Source organism: Triticum urartu, chromosome 3A (assembly GCF_056163025.1).
Source record: "Triticum urartu cultivar PI428250 chromosome 3A, HENAU_Tu73, whole genome shotgun sequence".
NCBI lineage: Eukaryota > Viridiplantae > Streptophyta > Magnoliopsida > Poales > Poaceae > Triticum > Triticum urartu.
In genome coordinates, this window is record NC_141875.1 from 714,305,453 (window position 1) to 714,325,751 (window position 20,299).

Sequence of the window (20,299 nt, forward strand, 5' to 3'; positions counted from 1 at the left end):
TCTTGTTTCCACTGCCGCAAGAACCGAATGGTGCACCGTCGTTACTACACAGTAAGACATGTGTTGAACACTAGTAGAAAAAGGGTCAAACGTGAAGCACATTAGTGCCGGTTTGAATTAGAGCCGGCACTAATGTGTACATTAGTGCCGGTTCATGGCGGCGATCAATAGTACCGGTTCGTGGCGAACCTTTAGTACCAGTTCATGCCATGAACCGGTACTAAAGAGGCTGTGTCAGCCTGCGGTCAGGCTATGGCCCCACCATCACCATTTAGTGCCGGTTCGTACCACGAACTGGCACTAATGTGGTTATGGTAAGCTGTTTTTAGTCCCACCTTGCTTCCCTAACAAGGCTTTTACCACCTTAAATATGTTACTTCTCAAACTATCACAAGCACTTGGTCTTCATTGAACTCTATGTGTAGAATTTGTGGCCGCAATATGAGTCTTCACCAGTTCCTAAACTGGTGAGGACTCATATTGACAAATCAGATTGTATATAAAAGATCATTGATGATCAATGTATTTTTTATGTATAAGAGATCATATCGACAATTTATACTGTAAAGAAATATAAGATCATGATCTAAATGCTCTTATATTTTTTGTGTTCAGTATGCACCATTCAAAGCGACGCCATCAACTTTCAACCGTTTATGCCTTCATTTGCTATTTTTCATGCATTTAATGATTTGTTTTGAGCTAAATGACACTAAATTTTGTGCAGGCAGCGCACCACCTTTAGTACCGGTTGGAGCCACCAACCGGTACTACAGTTGCTTAGTAAGCTGTTTTTTAGTCCCACCTCGCCAAGAGAGAGGGACTAGGAGCGGTTTATAAGCCCTGAGTGCAGAGACGATGAAGAAGAGGCTCAATGCTCAGGTTGCTTAGCTTCAAGCCTTCAGAAATATGGTACATTGCACGGAGCTATGCGCAATGCAGTTTACACTATTTCGAAAGGCTTGAAGCAAATTAACGAGCATTGCACCTCTTTTTTATTTTTAATAACTTATTACAACTCCGGACTTCTTCTGTTATGGCAAAAACTAATTGCATGTCGGCATTTCTTTTTTTTAAACTTTGGTTATAACTCCAGACTTTGACCATCAAGTTTTGTAGAAAAGAAAAAAATAGCAGAAAAGAAAAAAAAACTAGAGCTGAAAAGAAAAAAAACTATATAAATAAACTACTCAGAAATAAATAGAACAAAATAAATATAGCAGAAAAGAAAATTATATTTGCTATTTTTCAATCGTTTACAAAATGACCGTGAAATTGAAAATCACTACAAAATGAACTCTGAAAATGTTGAATTTTGGCAAACTAGATGAAAAACTACTCACAAATAAATAGAAGAAAATAAATATAACAGAAAATAAAAAACTATACAAAAAACTACGCAGAAATAAATAGAAGAAAATAAAGCAGAAAAGAAACAAAAACTATAAAAAAATTGGGGCGCTGCCCTGTGGGCCTGCTAGGACACGGGCGTGCAATTACAGGCCCTTAAAGGCCTAGCAGACTCATAGGGCAGCGCGCAGAATTTAGGCCCACAAGCCTGCTATGTAGAGGAGTTCAAAGAGGTGGCCGCGGCTGGGTTTATAAACCAGTGCGGCTGCCCTTCGCCCGGCGAGGTGGGACCAAACTTTGGGTTGGCAGCGCGAGGCCTTTAGTACCGGTTGGTGGCTCCAATCAGTACTAAAGACCACCCTTTAGTACCGGTTGGAGCCACCAACCGGTACTAAAGGCCTACTCTTCCCGCCTCTTTGCCTGGCCAAAGTTGGCCTTTAGTACCGGTTGGTGGCTCCAACCGGTACTAAAGGCCTCTCCTATATATACAGCACTTACGAAATTTCAGTTACATCTCCCCACTTCCTTCGTCAACCTCTCGCGCGCCGCTCCTGTCGTCGCCGCCCGTCGCCCGTCGTCGTCGTCGTCCCCGCCGCCGCCCCGAACGACGCGCGCCGTCGTCCGTCGTCGTCCCGCGCCGCCGTCCGTACGTATCTCGCTCTCTCCTCGCACGTACCCGGCGCCGCGCCGCCGTCCGCCCCGAACACCGCGCACCGCCGTCCGTCCCCGCCGCCGCCCCGAACGCCGGCGCCCCCGCCCCGTACACCGCGGCCCCCGCCCCGTACGCCGGCGCCCCCGCTCGTATGTACGGGGCGGCGGCGTACGGGGCCGCACACACACACACACATATACCACACACGCATACACACACACATACACACATACGTACACACATATACGTATACACACACATACACACACACACACATTTTTTTTACTAATTTTCTGTTTTTTAGAAAAGTTAATTAGATGATCGAATGTTAGATTAATGTCGAATGTTAGATGAATTAGCTAGCTAGATAGAAAAATTGTCGAACTAGAGATTAGAACTAGTTGAATAATTAATATAACTAGTTTATTTTTAGTAAGAAAATTTAGGTATATAAGATTTGAACTAGTTCAATAATTAATATAACTAGTTTATTTTTAGTAAGAAAATTTAGGTATCTGAGATTTGATGATCTAATTAAAAATATTATTTGTTAATGAGTTTTTCTGTTTATTTAATTTAGGTATCTGAGATATATTAATGTCAAATGTTAGATGAATATATATTTGGCTAGATATAGGTGTTTAATGTTTCACCTATATGAACATAGGAAATGTCATCTGACGACGAAAAAGATTTCATTATGTGCGAACACTGTGAAGACCAGCGCGGCCTGTGCGACAAAAATTTCCTTGTTGATGGTAGGCGCTTCAGCATCAAGCTAGATGAGACATTCGAAGTTGATACGGTAAGTCACTTTGTCAATTATTATTTGAATGGAAAACTTATGCTTCATTTGCTTCAACTTATAATTTTAAATTTTCACTATTCTACTAGCGCATCCCCTGCCATGCAAGAATTTTTGTCTTGGATAAGATAGGTTTTAGTGCTATAGATGATATGCAGGTAAAGAGAGTTTACTTGAAGACGGAGCATGGGTATACTTTCAACGTCAAATTATATAATGGAGACACATACACCCATTTTGAATGCAAAACTTGGCAAGCACTATGCAAGGCTTATGCATTTGAGCCTGATATGGTTATCACCTTTGATATTCGTCCGGAAGATGATATTGAAGGTAATATAGACATCTGGGTCGATGTACAAACGCCTCCAGTTCTACCATTTGGTGAGTTTTTCTCAACCATGCATGCATATGTTTATGTCTTTGATACAGTTTATTCAAAAATACTTGACAACAAATTTGTATTGTCAGCTTATTTCGGTTCAAGCAAACATGTCCGGCGCTTGGTAGACAGGACCTACTACTGCCCCGGGGCTCAACTAAACTGCGAGGAGATAAGTCATTATGTTTCATGGCTTGAGGATCTTAATACTGTCAAGACAAATTTTTTTCCTGAACTTAGAAATGTTAGTACTCAAAACGTGCGACCAATGGTGATCGTATTGAACTACGGTCACATCTATAATCGAAAGATGGTAAGATTTTAAATATTTGTCCTTAATTAGTGCATCTTTTGCATACATTATTTTTGAAGCTAAACTTTCATTGCTTAGTATATTAATTACTATACGATGTTCTTCAACAGGGACTTCCGATGACAGTTGTGCCTCAGTGGATCGAGACAAAAGGTCGCATGTCAATGGTTAGCTTACGACCAAGATTTCCTACATTGCACATGAGTGCATTCAGGATTTCTGAAAGCGAAGAATGCTTAATAGTGAAAGATTGGAGCAAAATTGTTAACGATCGCAGAGAAGTACTAGGGGGCAGCAAGGAGAAGCGCAACCCAAGATTAGGAGACAGATTCATCTGCATGCTCCAGTATGATGAATCAGGAGAGCTATACATGTTCTATGCTATTCTACCTGAGAGCGAGCAGCAGGAGTAGCTACTAGTTCGTGCTCTTAATTAGTACTTGTCTCATGTCCGTGTCCTGAATTTCGATGTTGGTGATGATTATGTTGAACTTGATGATATCTTTGCTTCTGTTACAAAGTGAATGTTTCCTCTTTAAGCTAGCCAGCGTTGGTGGTGATTAGATAGCTAGCGGTAATGACTATGATGATTAAATTGTGGTAATTAGATGACTATGATGATTTTTAGCTAGCTAGAGTTTATTTATTTATTAATATGCGATGATGATGATGATGATGACGACTACAACTCATTATAACGTAAAACAATCCTAAATTAAATTGATTACACAAATTTAATTGAAAAATACAAAATAAAACAAAAACCCACAAACATTTAGTACCGGTTGGTGTTACCAACCGGTACTAAAGGGCTCCCGGCCCCCGGAGCTGGCTCATGCCACATGGTTTCCCTTTAGCACCGGTTCGTGCTAAACCGGTACTAAAGGGGGGCTTTAGTGCCCACACTTTAGTGCCGGTTCCTAAACCGGCACTAAAGGGCCTTACGAACCGGTGCTATTGCCTGGTTCTGCACTAGTGGAAGTTGACATATGTCCTATATGATTGTCCATACTAAGATGCCACCATCCATCGTTGCGCGTTGATGGATAATTGCTGGGCACGCACATGAAAATTGTTGCTACATGGTTAAGAACATGTGTTAACCGAATAGAAGTATCACTTCATGAATACTTATAACTAGTCTCTTCAATATACAGAACTGAGTGACACCGGGGGGGGGGGGGGGAAGAGGCCGACGTTTGTTGCTACACGGGGTTATAACTATATAGTCAAAAAAATACTTATAACTAGCCTCTTCAATATACAGAACTGAGTGATACCATGTGTATTTTTATGGTTGCTCAAGTCTTGAACTTTGCATGCTAAGCTTAGTGGATACCATGTTTTTGTAGAAACAAGATATTTACAGAGTAGATTTCTCTTCTTGCTTGGATTGTTTCTTATTTAGACACTTCCTTATAGTATCTGCTGGAATTGTTGAGTTTTTTGTGTATTGTTCTGCAGCCTAAATATTGTCTAATAATTGGTGTTTTTTGGTTTGCTAGCCCATCCAAAGTGCACATCTTTGTCAAGAATCTCGCCGGCAGGAAAATCTGTCTCAGAGGGATCCACTTGTCAGACACCGTTTACACCATCAAGGCAAAGATCCAGGAGCAGTACCGCCTCATCTTCGACGGAGTGCAGCTGGAAGACAGCCGTACATTGGCTGATTACGGCATAAGGCATGATTCCACGCTTGACCTCCAAGAAAAGATGCAAATCTTCGTGACGGAGATGCTGAGAGGAAGGACCATCACTCTCGAGGTCGACAGCCTAGACACCATTGACAAGGTGAAGGCCAAGATCGAAGACATTGAGAACTTTCCCAAGGTCCAGCAGTGCCTCATCTTTGCCAACAAACAGCTAGAGGACGACAGGCGCACCTTGGCTGACCACAACATTTTGAAAGGGTCCACTCTTCTCCTCATACTCCTCCCGTGTAGGCCAGTAGAAAGTAGGATGATCCAAATCATTGTCAAGTCCCTGGACGGGAAGACCCTGACCCTTGAGGTCGGGAGCTCGGACACCATCAACAGTGTCAAGGTGAAGATCTATGAGAAAGAGTCCATTCCCCCTAGACAGCAGCGCATCCTCTTTGCTGGCGAGCAGCTGGAGGACCAGCGCACCCTGGCGGACTACAAGATTCTGAGCAATTCTACCCTTGTTCTGGTGCTCCGGCTTTGTGGTTGCTGAGCTGCATGGCCTGCCATTCATCAACCAGTTTTATTTTGCTGGAGCCTTCCTTCCAGTAGTGGCGCGTTATCAGTAAACTATCATTCTAGTACTATATGTTAGTATAGATATGCTCCGGGATTGTTCCTTCACAGTACAAGTGTGGTGTCTTATCACTTATCAGTAAAACTACGTACTAGTATCATTTAGTAGTATGTGTTGAGTAATTCTTTTTATCCATCTATCTAGAGGAACTACTATTAAGAGTCCCTGGCTCTGGAGTGTCATCAGTTGATTGAGAATACAGTCTATATGCAGTTTAACCGACAAATAACCTCCTTTATGTACTCATTTATTTCATTTCTTCATTCATACCCATTGCTATTAATTTCTGTATCAATGTGTTCATCTATACCATCACAGTTAAAAGTTGAAGTGATGAGGATCATAACAGTGTGATTGCATGTTTCTTTTTACAAAGAAGATTTATTATTGCATACTGTAAACCACATGAATATCACATTGACTTGGAATTTGGACTCCAATAAGAGTTGGAGTCTAAGTTGTCCTCGTCCATGCCGTTGGAGGAGAAGGAGGAGGACGGTGGCGTGCGGACAACGATGGGGTGTGGTGTAGGAGCCGTGGAGGAGGACAAGGAGACGTTCGCCGAATAGGCCCCCCTTAGCCACCATGGAGCACTGGTGGCATAGGACCTTATGTGGACCATGGTGGGTGACGTGGCATTGGGATTTGGGCTGCAAGGTCTTGGGCATTTGGGCTGCATGGTCTAGAGCTTGAAGGCGGATTGGGATTTTGAGGGCCAGATGTTCTATGGATACAAGCTATTTAATGTTCCAAACGCAAATTTTGTGGATTCTGGACCACGAGAACTCTTTATTTTAATCTGTCTCTTTGTACCAATAATAGGAATTGGTATTTATCCAGATTTTGTTCTCTCCCTATCCGTTGACAGGGTAGAGGCTCTCTTATCCAATTATTATCCTAAATAGGTTTGCTTTTTTTTACTCGTCTGCTCTATTTATAGGAGGGGAGGCAAGTGTTACGGCACCAATGGTTGGGCCATGCGTGCTCTTTTAGAAGGATATGTAGGCTTTAGGGATAAGGACTATTTTTAATTTTTTTGAACAAATAGGGAATAGTTTCAGGGGTAATTCTTTGTGGTGTTTAATATAGCAGGGAAGGGCTACTTGACTTTTAACTTGCAAACCGGTTTGTCAAATGCTCCCCCATGAAAAGTAAAATCAAAATAAAGTAAAACAATTCAAAAAAATTATGAATTTATTTTGTAATAAACTTTGGCAAATGTTGTGTATGCTTGCAAAATTTCAGCACAAATGACATGCGTGGAAGGCATGGCAAAAAAATTCAGAACTCCAAAATGTTTTCAAACAAGCATTTTTGGAACATCGATTTTGTTTTTTTGTCACGACTTCCAAGAATGACATTTCGTGCTAAAATTTTGCAAGCAAACAATACATGTGTCTTCAGTTTACCACAAAACAATTTCAGAATTTTTTTAGTTTTTTTACTATTTTTTGGTTTTACTGTTCATAATGGAGCATTTGAGCTCGGATGTAGATACTCCATGTCCGCGTTAAAAGACAAACAACTAAGCTAACAAGCCAGCTCTTTATAACTTCTTGGGAGTACATTTTCTGCTAACTTTCCCTGATAGCTAAAATACGTAGTAAGAGCATCTCCAGCCGTTGGCCCCTCCAGGAGGCATAAAAATCGCCGCCCGGGGGCGAGCCGGCGGTATAATCGGCTCTGGGGCAGTTGGGCACCCAGTCGTCGCCCCCAGGCGGCGTTGTCGGCCCAATTTTCGGCCCACTTTCAGCGAGAAATGGCATGATATAGGCGAGAATCGGCTCATATTCGACGTGGTTCGACGTGAATTCTCAACATAAATAAATTTTTTATCACATAGTTCATCACAGAAAATTAATAAAAATTAAATAGTTCAACAAATAAAAACTCATATTTCATCACACGTCGAGCTAGGCGTCGCCCTTGATCCTCCATAGATGCTCCACCAGATCGTGCTGCGGTTGTTGATGCACCTGTGGGTCTCGGATCTCCTGACGCATATTGAGGTAGGCAGTCCAGGTTGTCGGTAGCTGGTGATCAACTTCACCAAGAGGACCCTGCCTGTAGTATGGTTCAGTGTCAAACACTGACTCTTCCTGCTCGATCTCAATGATCATATTGTGCAAGATGACACAACAAGTCATGATCTCCCATATTTGATCTTTCAACCAGGTCTGAGTAGGGTACCGGACAACGGCAAATCGAGATTGGAGCACACCAAATGCCCGCTCGACATCCTTCCTGCAAGCATCCTGAACCTTGGCAAAGTGGGACTTCTTGCCTCCTGGCACAACGTTTGAGATAGTCTTCGCAAATGTCGACCTTCTCAGATAGATGCCATTAGCTAGGTAGTACCCCTTGTTGTAGTGCCGCCCATTGACCTCGAAGTTCACCGGAGGAGAATGACCTTCAACAAGCTTGGCAAAGACAGGGGAGCACTACAGCACGTTGATGTGAGTTCCTGGCATACCAAAGAAGGAGTTCCAAATCCAGAGGTCCTGTGTGGCCACCGCCTCAAGTACCACACTACAACCGCCTTTGGCGCCTTTACACATCCCCTGCCAAGCAAATGGGCAGTTCTTCCATTTCCAATGCATGCAGTCGATACTTCCAAGCATCTCAGGAAATCCTCTTGCTGCATTCTGTGCTAGGATCCCAGCAGTGTCTTCCGCATTGGGTGTTCTCAAGTATTGCGGTCCAAACACTGCCACCACTGCTCTGCATAACTTGTAAACACTCAATGGTGGTGGACTCGGCCAAGCGCCCATAGTCGTCAAGTGAATCCCCGGGAGCTCCGTATGCAAGCATCCTCATCGCCGTCGTGCACTTCTGGATTGAGGTGAATCCAAATTTGCCGGTGCAATCCTTCTTGCACTTGAAGTAGCTGTCGAACTTCCGGATGGAATTCACAATCCTGAGGAAAAGCTTTCGGCTCATCCGATAACGGTGCCGAAATACTTTGTCGTGAAGTAGTCGAAGTAGAGCATGCGATACCCTTCCAGACGATGTCAGTTCTATGCTTTCATCCGCCCAGGCGCCGACCCACCTTGCCGCGGATTTTTATTGCTCGCGGGCAGGCCGGCGAGGGCGGCGAGGACCATGAGATGTTCCTCTTCTTGGACGTCGGCATCGGCTTCCTCCTCCAGCAGCTCGGCGAGCGCCTCCTCGTCGTCCGAGTCCATTGCCGAGCAGGCAAAGCGCCGAACACCTTGCGGGCGTGGTGGGCACACACCCGCCGGTACACTGCCCCTGCGCGGCCAGAACGCTGAAAAAATCGCCCGGACGGTGGCGGAGAGGCTGCCACGGTGAAACCTCTTCCCTTTTTCCGGCGGGGGGAGGCCTATCTAGCGGTGGTGGGCGGTGGGCGGCGCCGGGATCGGCAGGGTGGCGGCCGAGCGTGGGGGGTGGGAGGCGAATCTGGACAATTGGCCTAACTTTTCGCCTGATGATGTGGGCCAGACATGTTTTTCCCTTGAGCCGGAGCCCCTGAGCGCCCCCCCCGTGCGGCGGGTTCGTCCTACGATCGCCGGGCCCAAAAACGGGCCGAGCCGGCGGATTTCGGCGTCTTGGGGGCGCGACTGGGGCGTTTTTTCGGCGCCGGCACAGAAAAGGTCGCCTGGGGGGGCCTGTTCGGGGCGCGGCTGGAGATGCTCTAAGTTGTCAGAAATCCAATTCAGCTCTATGGAGCATATGCTCCTGCCCACCAAAATGGTTTTTGCAAATGTCCATTTAAAAAAATTACAAATATATTTATTGCCATACCAAAATGCTACCTGCTAATTTTTACGAGGAAAGAGTATTTTGATCTATGCAAAAAAAAAAGTCAAATGACAAATGCCACACTTATTTGTTTTTCTACAATGAAGCACAATCATCCTGTTTCGCATGAAAATTGTCAAGCACGGTCGTTACACTAACAAGAACATGTACAAAAATCAGAATTTTTAAATTTAATTTACTATTATCAATTCATTAGGGAGCATATGCACTCCAGAGCTCCGACGCCGGCGGCTCCGCCGGAGGAAGGGCACGTCCCTCCTGGAGTGGGCCTCGAGGTGGGCCGCTTCAACATGCCGGATTGGGAGGAGATCCGAGAGAGATCGAAGCGAATCGTGCGGCGGGCGACATATCGGACACGATGCCAGGAGCTGTCTAGAAGGAGAGTAAGGCCTTGTTCGGTTGCGTGCCAAACATAATGGATTGAAGGGGTTTGAGAGGGATTTAAACCTCTTGTAAGTCAAAATACAAACCAATCCTTGCCAATCCCCTCCAATCCTCTTTGGGAGAGGATTAACCGAACAAGCCCTAAAGGAGAATGCCAGCACCTTGGCAGGTGAGATCCCTTCGATTCTACATAGGGAAAGCTCGATCGGATCGAGTAGGGCCGTGATTTCCTTTCACGATTTGAAGGCGGAGCCTGCAGCATTGGTAGATTCTTTAAGTGATTTAGATTTTGGTAAGAGTAATTAGTGGGGGATGGCCAAGGCTATGGATTCGTGCCTGGAAGCTGACGTTTTTGATTCAAACGGGGATAAGAGAGTTGTAGAGCAGTATGCGAGAGGGAAAATGCACCTTGGGTGCTCTCGTTCTGTATACAACAATATATAGTGTAAGTACATGGCGCAATGGCGCTCAGAGGGAGAGAGAGGAGAGTGGAGCGACGTGCGCAGGAGTGGAGATCGTGGGCGAGTACGTGGGTAAGCACGTACGTGCATGAGATCGTCATGCAGCTGCTAACACCACGCCGCAGCTGTAGCGTCCGGTGGCCGGATGCATAAGCTGGATCGAAAGTCGTGGAACGCTGGCGAGGGGAGCCCCTTGGTCAAGACGTCGGTGAACTGTTGCGTGGTCGGGACATGGAGAACGCGGAATTCGCCAAGGGCTACCTTCTCGCGGACGAAGTGGATATCTAGCTCGATATGCTTCGTGCGTCTGTGGTGAACTGGATTGGCCGCCATGTAGACGGACGAGATGTTATCGCATAACACCACCGTGGCCTTGGGCAGGGGGACATGGAGCTTGCCGAGAAGTTGCCGGAGCCAGCAGCACTCAGCGACCGCGTTGGCGACAGCATGATATTTGGCCTCGGCGCTCGAGCGCGAGACCGTGGCCTGGCGCTTGCTAGACCAGGACACGAGGGCGTCGCCAAGGAACACCGCATAGCCGGAGGTCGAGCGGCGCGTGTCCGGGCAACCGGCCCAGTCAGCGTCAGAGTACGCCACGAGGTCGAGGTTGGAGGAGCGTTGGAGATGCAGTCCGAGGTCCGTCGTGCCACAGAGGTAGCGCAGGATGTGCTTGACTAGGGCGAGGTGGGCGCCGCGCGGATCGTGCATGACAAGGCAGCACTAGTGCACGGCGTAGGCGATGTCGGGGCGCGTCATTGTCAGGTATTGAAGTGCTCCGACCAGGCTTCGATACTCCGAGGCGTCTGAGACCGCGCGCCGTCTGTGGCGGACAACTTCGAGTGCGTGTCGATGGGAGTGGACACGGCCTTGCAGTCGACCATGTTCGCGCGCTCCAGGAGCTCCTCGGTGTAGCCATGCTGCGACAGGAAGAAGCCAGTGGCACTCCTGGTGACAGCGATGCCCAGGAAGTAGTGAAGGGCACCCAGGTCCTTCATGGAGAACTCCGTCGAGAGCTGCTGTTGGAGACGATGAAGTAGAGCCGTGGACGACGCGACCAAGATGATATCGTCGACGTAGAGTAGCAGGTAGGTCGTCCCGCCATCGTGGTGCAACACAAACAGGGACGGATCCGATCGGGAGTCACGGAAGCCGAGCGTGCGGGCGAACGCTGCGAACCTGGCAAACCAGGCGCGCGGCGCCTGCTTGAGGCCGTAGAGCGATCTGTCAAGGAGGCAGACGTGATCGGGGCGGGCCGCGTCGACGAAGCCAGCCGGCTGCTGGCAATACACGTGCTCGGTGATCACTACTAGGGAAAAGCCTAGCAGCAGTGCGGGTTTTGGGCCTTTTAGTAGCGCGGGGGCCGGCGCTACTAATAAGGCGCTACAGCTAATGCATAGCAGTAGTGCTGGTCCACCCGCGCTACTGTTACACAAGTGTTGCAGCAGCGCGCTTAGAGGAAGCTCGCTGCTGCTAATATCTATAGCGCTCTTCTCCTGTGCGCGCTACTGCTACAATCGCGCTGCTGCTAACTTTTCTCCACTCGCTACTGCTAATTTTAGTAGTTTTTTGTTTTTTTCGGCAAATTTGTTTTGTATTTGAACAGGCTTTACAGAAGAATCTTTAGCACATACAAATGTCATCATGATACACATACAAATGCCTGCGAGACCACAAATGTAATCATAGCATATACATACAAATAGTCTCATCATAATCATCATCCAACACAAAGTGGTATCTTGTCATCATCTCGAAAATAGCGATAGATGCAAGTCTCGAATACTTGCAACTACAACGTCATCCATCTAAAGAAAGGTATACGCGAGAAGAGCTATCACTATGAGTGAGAGCAGAACTATGCAATGCATGAGATGGCGGTTACGAGTCCTCTCTCGCGCTAGCGTGAACCTCAAGTAACTAGCTTCTCCTTCTTGTCTGCTTTTGAAGCCTTTATGGCTGGCGTCCGAGAAGCCATTCACTTGCGCCTGACACTCATGCCACTCGTTGTACACCCCCGGAACCTTCCCTTTGTACACGACATAGCAGTTCCATCTCGCCATCAAGAAACTAGGTACCTGTTAGAGATGCATGTTCATGAAGAGGATGTACAGTCATATATATGCAACAAAATATACTAGAGAACACCGAAAAAGAAAGGGTTAGCAACTAGATGCAACATACAGTACGCAAATTAATTAACTATAGGTACTCAGGTCATCGTACGCAAACTAACAAAGTAGTGTTACCCAAGTTCGGCAGGGATCGTGGACATCACAAAGTTTCATCGCTACAAATAGTATACAAGTTCAACCGACACATATCATCATCATCGGCATCATAAATCACTAGAAGTTCCATCCTTCCATATCATCGAGGCTGGACCCTAGCTTCTTGAACGACGTGAGGTCTAGACGTTGCATGCCTATGCGAGTTTGGACGTCAGCTCGCGATATAGGGCCGTGGTGGAACATCCCCTTCTCATCGACAACTTCTTTCATGATGATCGTTGCAATGTCGCTTTGGATGCGAAAGAAGTCATCTCTAAGTTTATAATCCGCTTCTCCATAAGATTCTAGCCACTCGTGGATATGATCATCATTTCTGCTTCTCATGCGAAGCTTTTGGTGATCTGTGTTGAACTGAATCATGAGATGGAGGATGTAGAATCCATCCTTCTTGCTTGGTTTTGGGACATGGATGCAGGAGAAGTTAGTTTTATGCGCGAAACCCATCTTCTTGTTCCTTTGTTTCCTGATCTGCATGTGGCCACCTCTAAAGCTGAAGCCTTGGAGAGCATCATCTAGAATATTCATTATGTGGGTGTAGTCTTTTTTCTCGTAGTCTCTGGAAGGGTCAAAATACACGGCGTGGGAGACTTGCGGATAAAGAACGATAAGGACAGCGCGCCCGTTGCTGCGGGGAAAAGACACCTCAAATTATTCCCCATAGAGAGAGAAGGAATGATTGAAATGTATGAAAGGGTTTTTCGAAACTGACTTACTTTGGATGATAAGGCACGAGGACAATTTCCCGGTCCTTATTCTGTACCATGAAGTTTTGGAGGTACTCCCTAGCAGTTTCACGCTGAAAGTCGCCGAGACTCAAGAAAGACTCGTGCATGTAGTACGGATCCGCCACACAGATTTGCGAGACTTCTTCACTCTTCATGACGGAGCTCATATGTAGCGCAAAAAGGCGGACGATTGTAAAATCGAGCCGCCTTGTCAGAAACATCTCAAAGATATGGTCAAACCGCAGGAAGAACACCTCCGCGGGCCGTGTCTCGACGTAGCACTTCCCCTCAGGCACACGAGCCGCGTATGTCGGATATCCTGGATCCTTTGAGGCTAGTAGGCTTTTCTCAGTCGACAGCACATGGTCGTGCAGTGTCCTGAGATCCCCTGATAGTGCCTCCAGCGGTTTCGGCGGTAGCATCGGCTCGCCCGTGAGATGGAACATGGCTGCACCTTTCACGGGTACACGCTCTTCAGAATGCATCGTCTGGCTGCTATGTGCTCTGGCTTGTTTGGAGGCAGCTATCTTCCCCGATCTCTTTCTCTCTTTTTTCTTGGGCACACCTTCTAGACCCTTCCTTAACCCCTGCCCTAGTGTTCCCGGGCTAAGTACTGTACGACCCTCGCGCTGGGATAGTTGATCCTGTGTTGAGGCGGCATTTTCAGGCGTGTCCTGTGAGGATTTCATGAAGAGAGACTTTTTGCAATCCCTGCTACGACCTTCCTGCCCGGGCATATCATCCATATCCTCATTAGCAAGCTGATAGCCCGATTCGTCATATGGTTGACTCATCAATTCTATGTCATAGTCATACGCGTTTGTATTGAGGAAATCCATAGGGTCGACCTCCGTCTCATCATTCATTCTCTGTTCTACAGGACAAATTACATCAGCCAGCACTATTGCACCCCCTTCATCATGTCGTCCGCCGCTCTCACCCGGCGCTACAGGAGCTGGTAATTGCGTAGGCGGGGTGGTGGTCTCCGCACATGCTTGTTGATGTGTGGTTATTGGTGTGCTCTCGGCCGGCTCCAGACGAATAAGATTCTTCGGCCATAGCAGCACCCAACCCTTGCAGCTTCCAATCCGCGGCGGGGTCTCATCGTCCGCTCCCACATGCTGTACTGGAGGAGGCAAATCCTCGTGCCCCGATTTCACACTGGACAAGCTAACCCTGAAGTGCCCAGCAGGGATCGGCTGGTTGTGGAACGTGGGTTGCAAGGGGTCCATTATCATCCCCTTTCCCACGTCCACCTTCTGGCCTTTGATCAAGTAGAGTATGGTGCACGGGGTTTCTTTCGCCTGCAAACACAATGTCTGTGACGTAAAACATCCGAAAGGCAACAAAAATGGAATATTATATATATATATGGTGGTGCGACATGTAATTACCGTGATGGCGTCGAGCTCAGCCAAAGACGAAGGCCCACCGAGCGCGCCAGAGACTGAGGACGGGCTGCTATGAGCGGGAGCGGCTGCGAGAGGAGGCCCGGTTGCATGGGCAAGTGATGGTGCGATGATGTTGTTGTTCATGGAGTTGCTCCCGTTGAAACTGGGCAACGGGAAATCATGTACCGTCTTGTCTGGATTTTCCTTCGTCCAGTTGATGATAACTGTAACCAAGTTAGTAGCGAAATCATTTATGCAGGCAGTTACAGCTGCATTGACTGCCTGCTGTAACAACTCATATTTGTGCTCGGCTGCTTTTTTCGCGTCCTCAGCTGCTCTTTTCTCGACCGCAAGCTTCACCTTCGCGTCGATGTCCGCCTGACTAAACTTCTATTTCTGCTTCTTGGCCTCCGGGCCCTCGTTGTAAAACACCTTCCACGTGGCACCGTCTCCAGCGCCGTGCACACGACCATATTGCGGCCGCTAGCCCAAAGGGAGTCCCTTAAGTTCGTTCAAGGCCCGGTTGAGAGGGGTGTCCCACTTGGGCCTCATCGGAGAAGTAGGGCTTTCGGCTGCAAGCTGGTGTTGCTTCTCCAGTAGTCTAATCAATTTCCTCGTGATCTTGTCCGTGTAAAAAACCTTTTTCTCCTTGTCCCACTTGTAGCGGGCCCTGATGAAGTCATGCTCCAAGGGGTTGGTGAACTTCGCGAAGGGGTCTGGAAGACCCGCGGCTTCACGTTCTGCGTCCTCTTTATCCCATATGGGCCTTTTACCGAGGTAGCCACGGCTTCCGAGGCGATGCTTCCCTGTGTTCCTTTGCTAAAGGCTCTTGAATTTCGCAGCCTTAGCCTTGGCGTCCTCGGTAGCGCAAGTGTCCTTGAACTTTTCGAACTCCTCTTCCGTAAGTGTCGGATTTTCCTCCAGAATCTTGGACAGGGGTTCCTCAGCCTCAATAGCTCGTTTCACCCTCGATTTCCAGGAGGCCAAATCATTGCTGAACATGCCCATGGCGTGATTGTTAATCTTTTTCATCTTCGGATCATCCCACGGTTGTTCTATGTTATCATCCCGGTCGGGGAACTTGAATCTCTTGTGCAACTTCGTTAGGAGCAACTGCGTCAAATGTTCTTTACTCCTTAAGTCATCATCGTTGATGCTCGCGCATTCCCGTAGGATGCATCCTACTTGGTTCCCATGGCAGTTGCGAGGTTCTTCCGGCTCTAACGGCTCAAACTTGCCAGGTGCCATCTTTGTGATCACAAGTCGTCCAATCCCTAGTTTGTTAGGTTTTCGTATCCTCTGCTTCTTATGCTTCCTCTTTTTGGTACCGGCATCGGCGCCGGTATCTTCCACGCCGGTACCTTCCCCAGCGGTCTCGGCGCCGCCATCGGTGCCGGCGCCGTCGGTGTCGGTGTCGGCGTCAGTACCATCATCGAGGCGGACCTGCAAACCTTGCTTAGCAGTCAAAAAGTCGAGGTAGGCTTGTTCACCCTCATAATCCATCTCGTCTGCATCTTGGTCAGAAGGCCCAGTTTCTTCGTTGTTCGACATGTTTCCTATGATTAAGTGTCCTCATTTATTTCTAAAAGTATGAATAAATGAGAAATGAGATAAAAAAGAAATCTATGTGCTAGCACTCGATATGCCAACTATGTAGCACAAATCATGCCTTTATTCACGGGAAATTTCGGCATGACCTTTGCTAAAAAATGGACATATCGAGCGCCTGAAATTCACCGGAATGGAAATGAATCAACATTCCGGCGTAACATAGGCCACTCGGATCATTTAACATAGGCCACTCGGATCATTTAACAAAACATGACATGTCCAAAACATGACATATCCACATATCACATGCCCAGTTCAAATTTGCATATAAATTCAGCAAATTTTGAAACCTACCTAAATTCATAACTAAATAGATAACCTAATTAACATAAGTAAAACCTAAGTAAATTAACCCTAGCTAGCAGAGAGAGAGAGGGGGGGTGGTTTACAGAGGGTGCAGGGCGAGGAGGCAGGCCCGACAACGGCCGAGGTTGGGAAGGGAGGAAGCAGAGGAGGGAGGCGAGGGCCGACGGGTCGGGGGCGAGCGCCGGCGCCGGGGGCGAGCGCGCCTGGGTCGGGGGCGGCGGGGTCGGGGGCGAGCGCGCCGGGGTCGGGCGCGCCGGGGTTGGGGGCGGCGGGGTCGGGGGCGAGCGCGCCGGGGTCGGGCGCGGCGGGGTCGATCGGGGGCGGCGGGGTCGAGGGCGAGCGCGACGGGGTCGGGGGCGGGCGCGGCGGTGCGACGGGGCCGGGGAAGAGAGTGGAGATTTGGGGGAAAGAGGCGGGATGAAGCAGGGACAGGGAGAATTTTGGGTTAAGTGGACGTAGCAGTAGCGCATTTACACCAAACGCGCTACTACTATTACGAGCAGCTATAGCGATTTTCTGCAAAAACCGCTACTGCTACCTTGACTAGTTGTAGCTCTTTTTCACTAAAGCGCTACTACTATAACCAGTTTCCCTTTTTTCTTTTCCTCAGTATAATAGGAACATATATATTACATCATTGGACCCTTGCATAATAATGGCTAAGTGTGTATACAAAATAGGAACATATATATATTACATCATTGGACCCATGCATAATAATGGCTAAGTGTGTATACAAAATAGGAACATATATATATATTACATCATTAAACCCATGCATAATAATGGCTAATTAAGTGTGTATACAAAATAGGAACATATATATATTACATCACTGGACCCATGCATAATAATGGCTAATTAAGTGTGTATACAAAATAGGAACATATATATATATATATATATATATATATATATATTACATCATTTGACCGATTCCTCAGCGCTGACGTTTTCATTTTTGAGTCAGCTTCTTTCCCTTCTTGTTCGTCGAAGAATAATTGAGCCCCTCATTGTGACTTTGCCTTTTTCATGGAGTACGATTTTTCTTTGGTAATGTAGTATTGATTCTTCTTTTGACGTATACTTCATCATCATCGTCATCTTCCCTCATTGGGTTGCCGTACTGATCATAGTCTTCCTCGTTGGCGACTCCATCCATTTCAATGATGTTTCTTTTGCCTTTCCTCACGACAACACGACTGGGATTGCATGGGTCGGTTATGAAGAAGCATTGTGTCACGTGCTTAGCGTGTACCCATGGCTCGTTTTTTGCGATAGCGTTCACGGTAGCGCTCTTGGCGTCGGGTATAGTCATGGTAGTGAAAATCCGGCTTTCTCTTTCGACATTCTTAGCCCATCTGACATGGAACATCATCGTGTTGTGCAGTCCAGAGTAGTCAAGCTCCCAGATCTCCTCGACCCTTCCATAAAATCGTTCAGTTGCGCCGTTGTCGCTGCCGGTCATGCATTCCATCGTCACCCCCGAGTTCTAATATTCATCATTGTCCATATCTTTGGCCTCCGTGTAGAACGTGTATCCGTTGATATCATATGCCTGATAGGTTACGAGGTTGGGGGAGGGGCCATGTGCTAAGGCGTATATGAGCAATCCGTCCTTAGAGCCCTCCTCCGGGGGATTAGCAATAATATGCTCTTTGAACCAATGCAGGAAAGTGGAGTTGTGCTCTCTAGTAATTTCGGCTTCCGTCCTGCATACCCCCTGGTCACGATACTTCTTTGCGATAATTTCTTTGTGCAGTGCCACGAAAGGATCTACCTCGTCTAGGTGTTGTAGCACTACCAAGTTTGCTCTGTCAAAGTCGCTGCGTCGATCTGAGTATGCCATGTGCAGTTCCCTGTGACCGTTGCAGTGACCTTCTCCTTCGAGCCTCCCATCGTGCTTGTTAACGGGCAAACCAACACTAACACCAGGCAGCTGGTCTGCGCCATATAGAAAATTCTCACAGAAAGATATGCACTCTTGTGTCAAATAGCCCTGGACGATGCTTCCATCCGGACGGGACATGTTACGAACGAATCCTTTGATGATCCCATTCATCCTCTCAAACGGCATCATGTTGTGCAGGAATGACGGCCCCAGGTCTATTATGTCATCCACAATATGGACACACAGATGCACCATCACGTCAAAGAACGCGGGCGGGAAGTACATCTCAAGCTCATTTAGTATCACAACGATCTCTTCCTGTAGCCTTCGGAGCTGCTTCACACTGATCGACTTTCGAGAGATGACGTTGAAAAATTTGCAGAGGCCAATAAGCGTGTCACGGACGTGCTTGTCCATTATCCCTCTAAGGGCAACAGGTAATATCTGCGTCATCATCACATGACAGTCATGAGACTTCATCCCGCTGAACCTTTTCTTGTCCGTGTCTAGATATCTACTTATCTTGCCACAGTAACCGGAACTAACTTTGACTCCGGTAAGGCACTTAAAGAATTGATTGATCTCAGCCTGACTTAAGGTGAAGCAAGAAGGGGGGCAATAATCCTCATTCTTTATTTTCTTGCCCTTCTTCTCCCGTGCCTCTATCTCAGTCTCTGTCTCGTCTGACATTTTATGGGGCGGCATGTGCAGATCTTCCCTGATTTTCAAATCTTGCAAGTCTTTTCTTGCCTTCGGCCCATCCTTGGTCTTATCCGGCATGTTCATCAGTGTTGCGAGCAAGCTCTCAAGGACATTCTTACAGATATGCATTTGATCAAGGCAATGAGGTGTATCGAGTTTGTGCCAGTACTCCAAGTCCCAGAACACAGACCTCGTCTTCCATACCTTCAGCAGCGGCTCCGGCGCCTTTCTCATCGTCTTTCCCGGCGCGGGGCACTCCTTCCAGTTTTTCAACAGCTCATTGATTTCGGCACCGCTCCGCTTACGTGGAGGTCCTCGATGCTCAACGTGACCATTGATTAAATCTCCACGGTTTCTCCACGGGTCGTCCTGTTCGAGCCATCTTCGATGCCCCATGTACACGATTTTCCCAGACCCGCCATCTTTCCTTGACGTTAGCTGCTGAGACGTCGTATCATCCATGCACCACGTGCATCCGCAATATCCATGGCACACCTGGCCTACCACATATCCGTAACCGAGATAGTCCTCCACTGTCGTGATCAGCGCGGCTCTCATGTTGAAATACTCGCCTTTGCTGGCGTCCCATGTCTTGGCCGGTGTTCTCCATAACGTGTCTAACTCCTCCTGAAGTAGCCCCAGATACAAATTAATATTATTTCCTGGTTGTTTCGGCCCTTGAATAAGCATGCTCATGTGAATGTACTTCGATTTCATGCACAATCAGGGGGGAGGTTGTACATCCATACAAACACGGGCCATGTGCTATGGTTGGTGCTCTGGTTGCCAAACGGATTCATGCCATTGGTACACGCGCCGAGCACGATGTTCCTTGCATCACATTCAAAATACCGATAGAAGCTGTTCAACGCTCTCCACTGGCTTCCATCCTTGACGTGTCTTAGCTTCGGATCATCTCCATCGTCGGGCTTCTTCCTCTCCGCGTGCCAGCGCATTAGCTTTGCTTCCTTGGGATCT

General features: G+C 47.4%; 1 protein-coding gene and 1 pseudogene across 3 annotated transcripts in view; one reads left to right on the plus strand and one right to left on the minus strand.

The window, feature by feature from the left end:
* Positions 1-5,695, plus strand: part of LOC125546184 (polyubiquitin-like) — a 40,812-nt gene extending 35,117 nt beyond the window's left edge. For 2 of the 3 annotated variants that reach the window (XM_087514221.1, XM_087514223.1), the window contains exon 3: positions 5,008-5,695. In XM_087514221.1, the coding sequence (XP_087370347.1) occupies positions 5,008-5,695 (688 nt within the window). The remainder of the gene's footprint in view (positions 1-5,007) is intronic. The other variant, XM_087514222.1, reaches the window with a different exon arrangement.
* LOC125546251 (polyubiquitin-like) overlaps positions 1-20,299 on the minus strand; it is a 242,986-nt pseudogene that overhangs the window by 101,169 nt on the left and 121,518 nt on the right.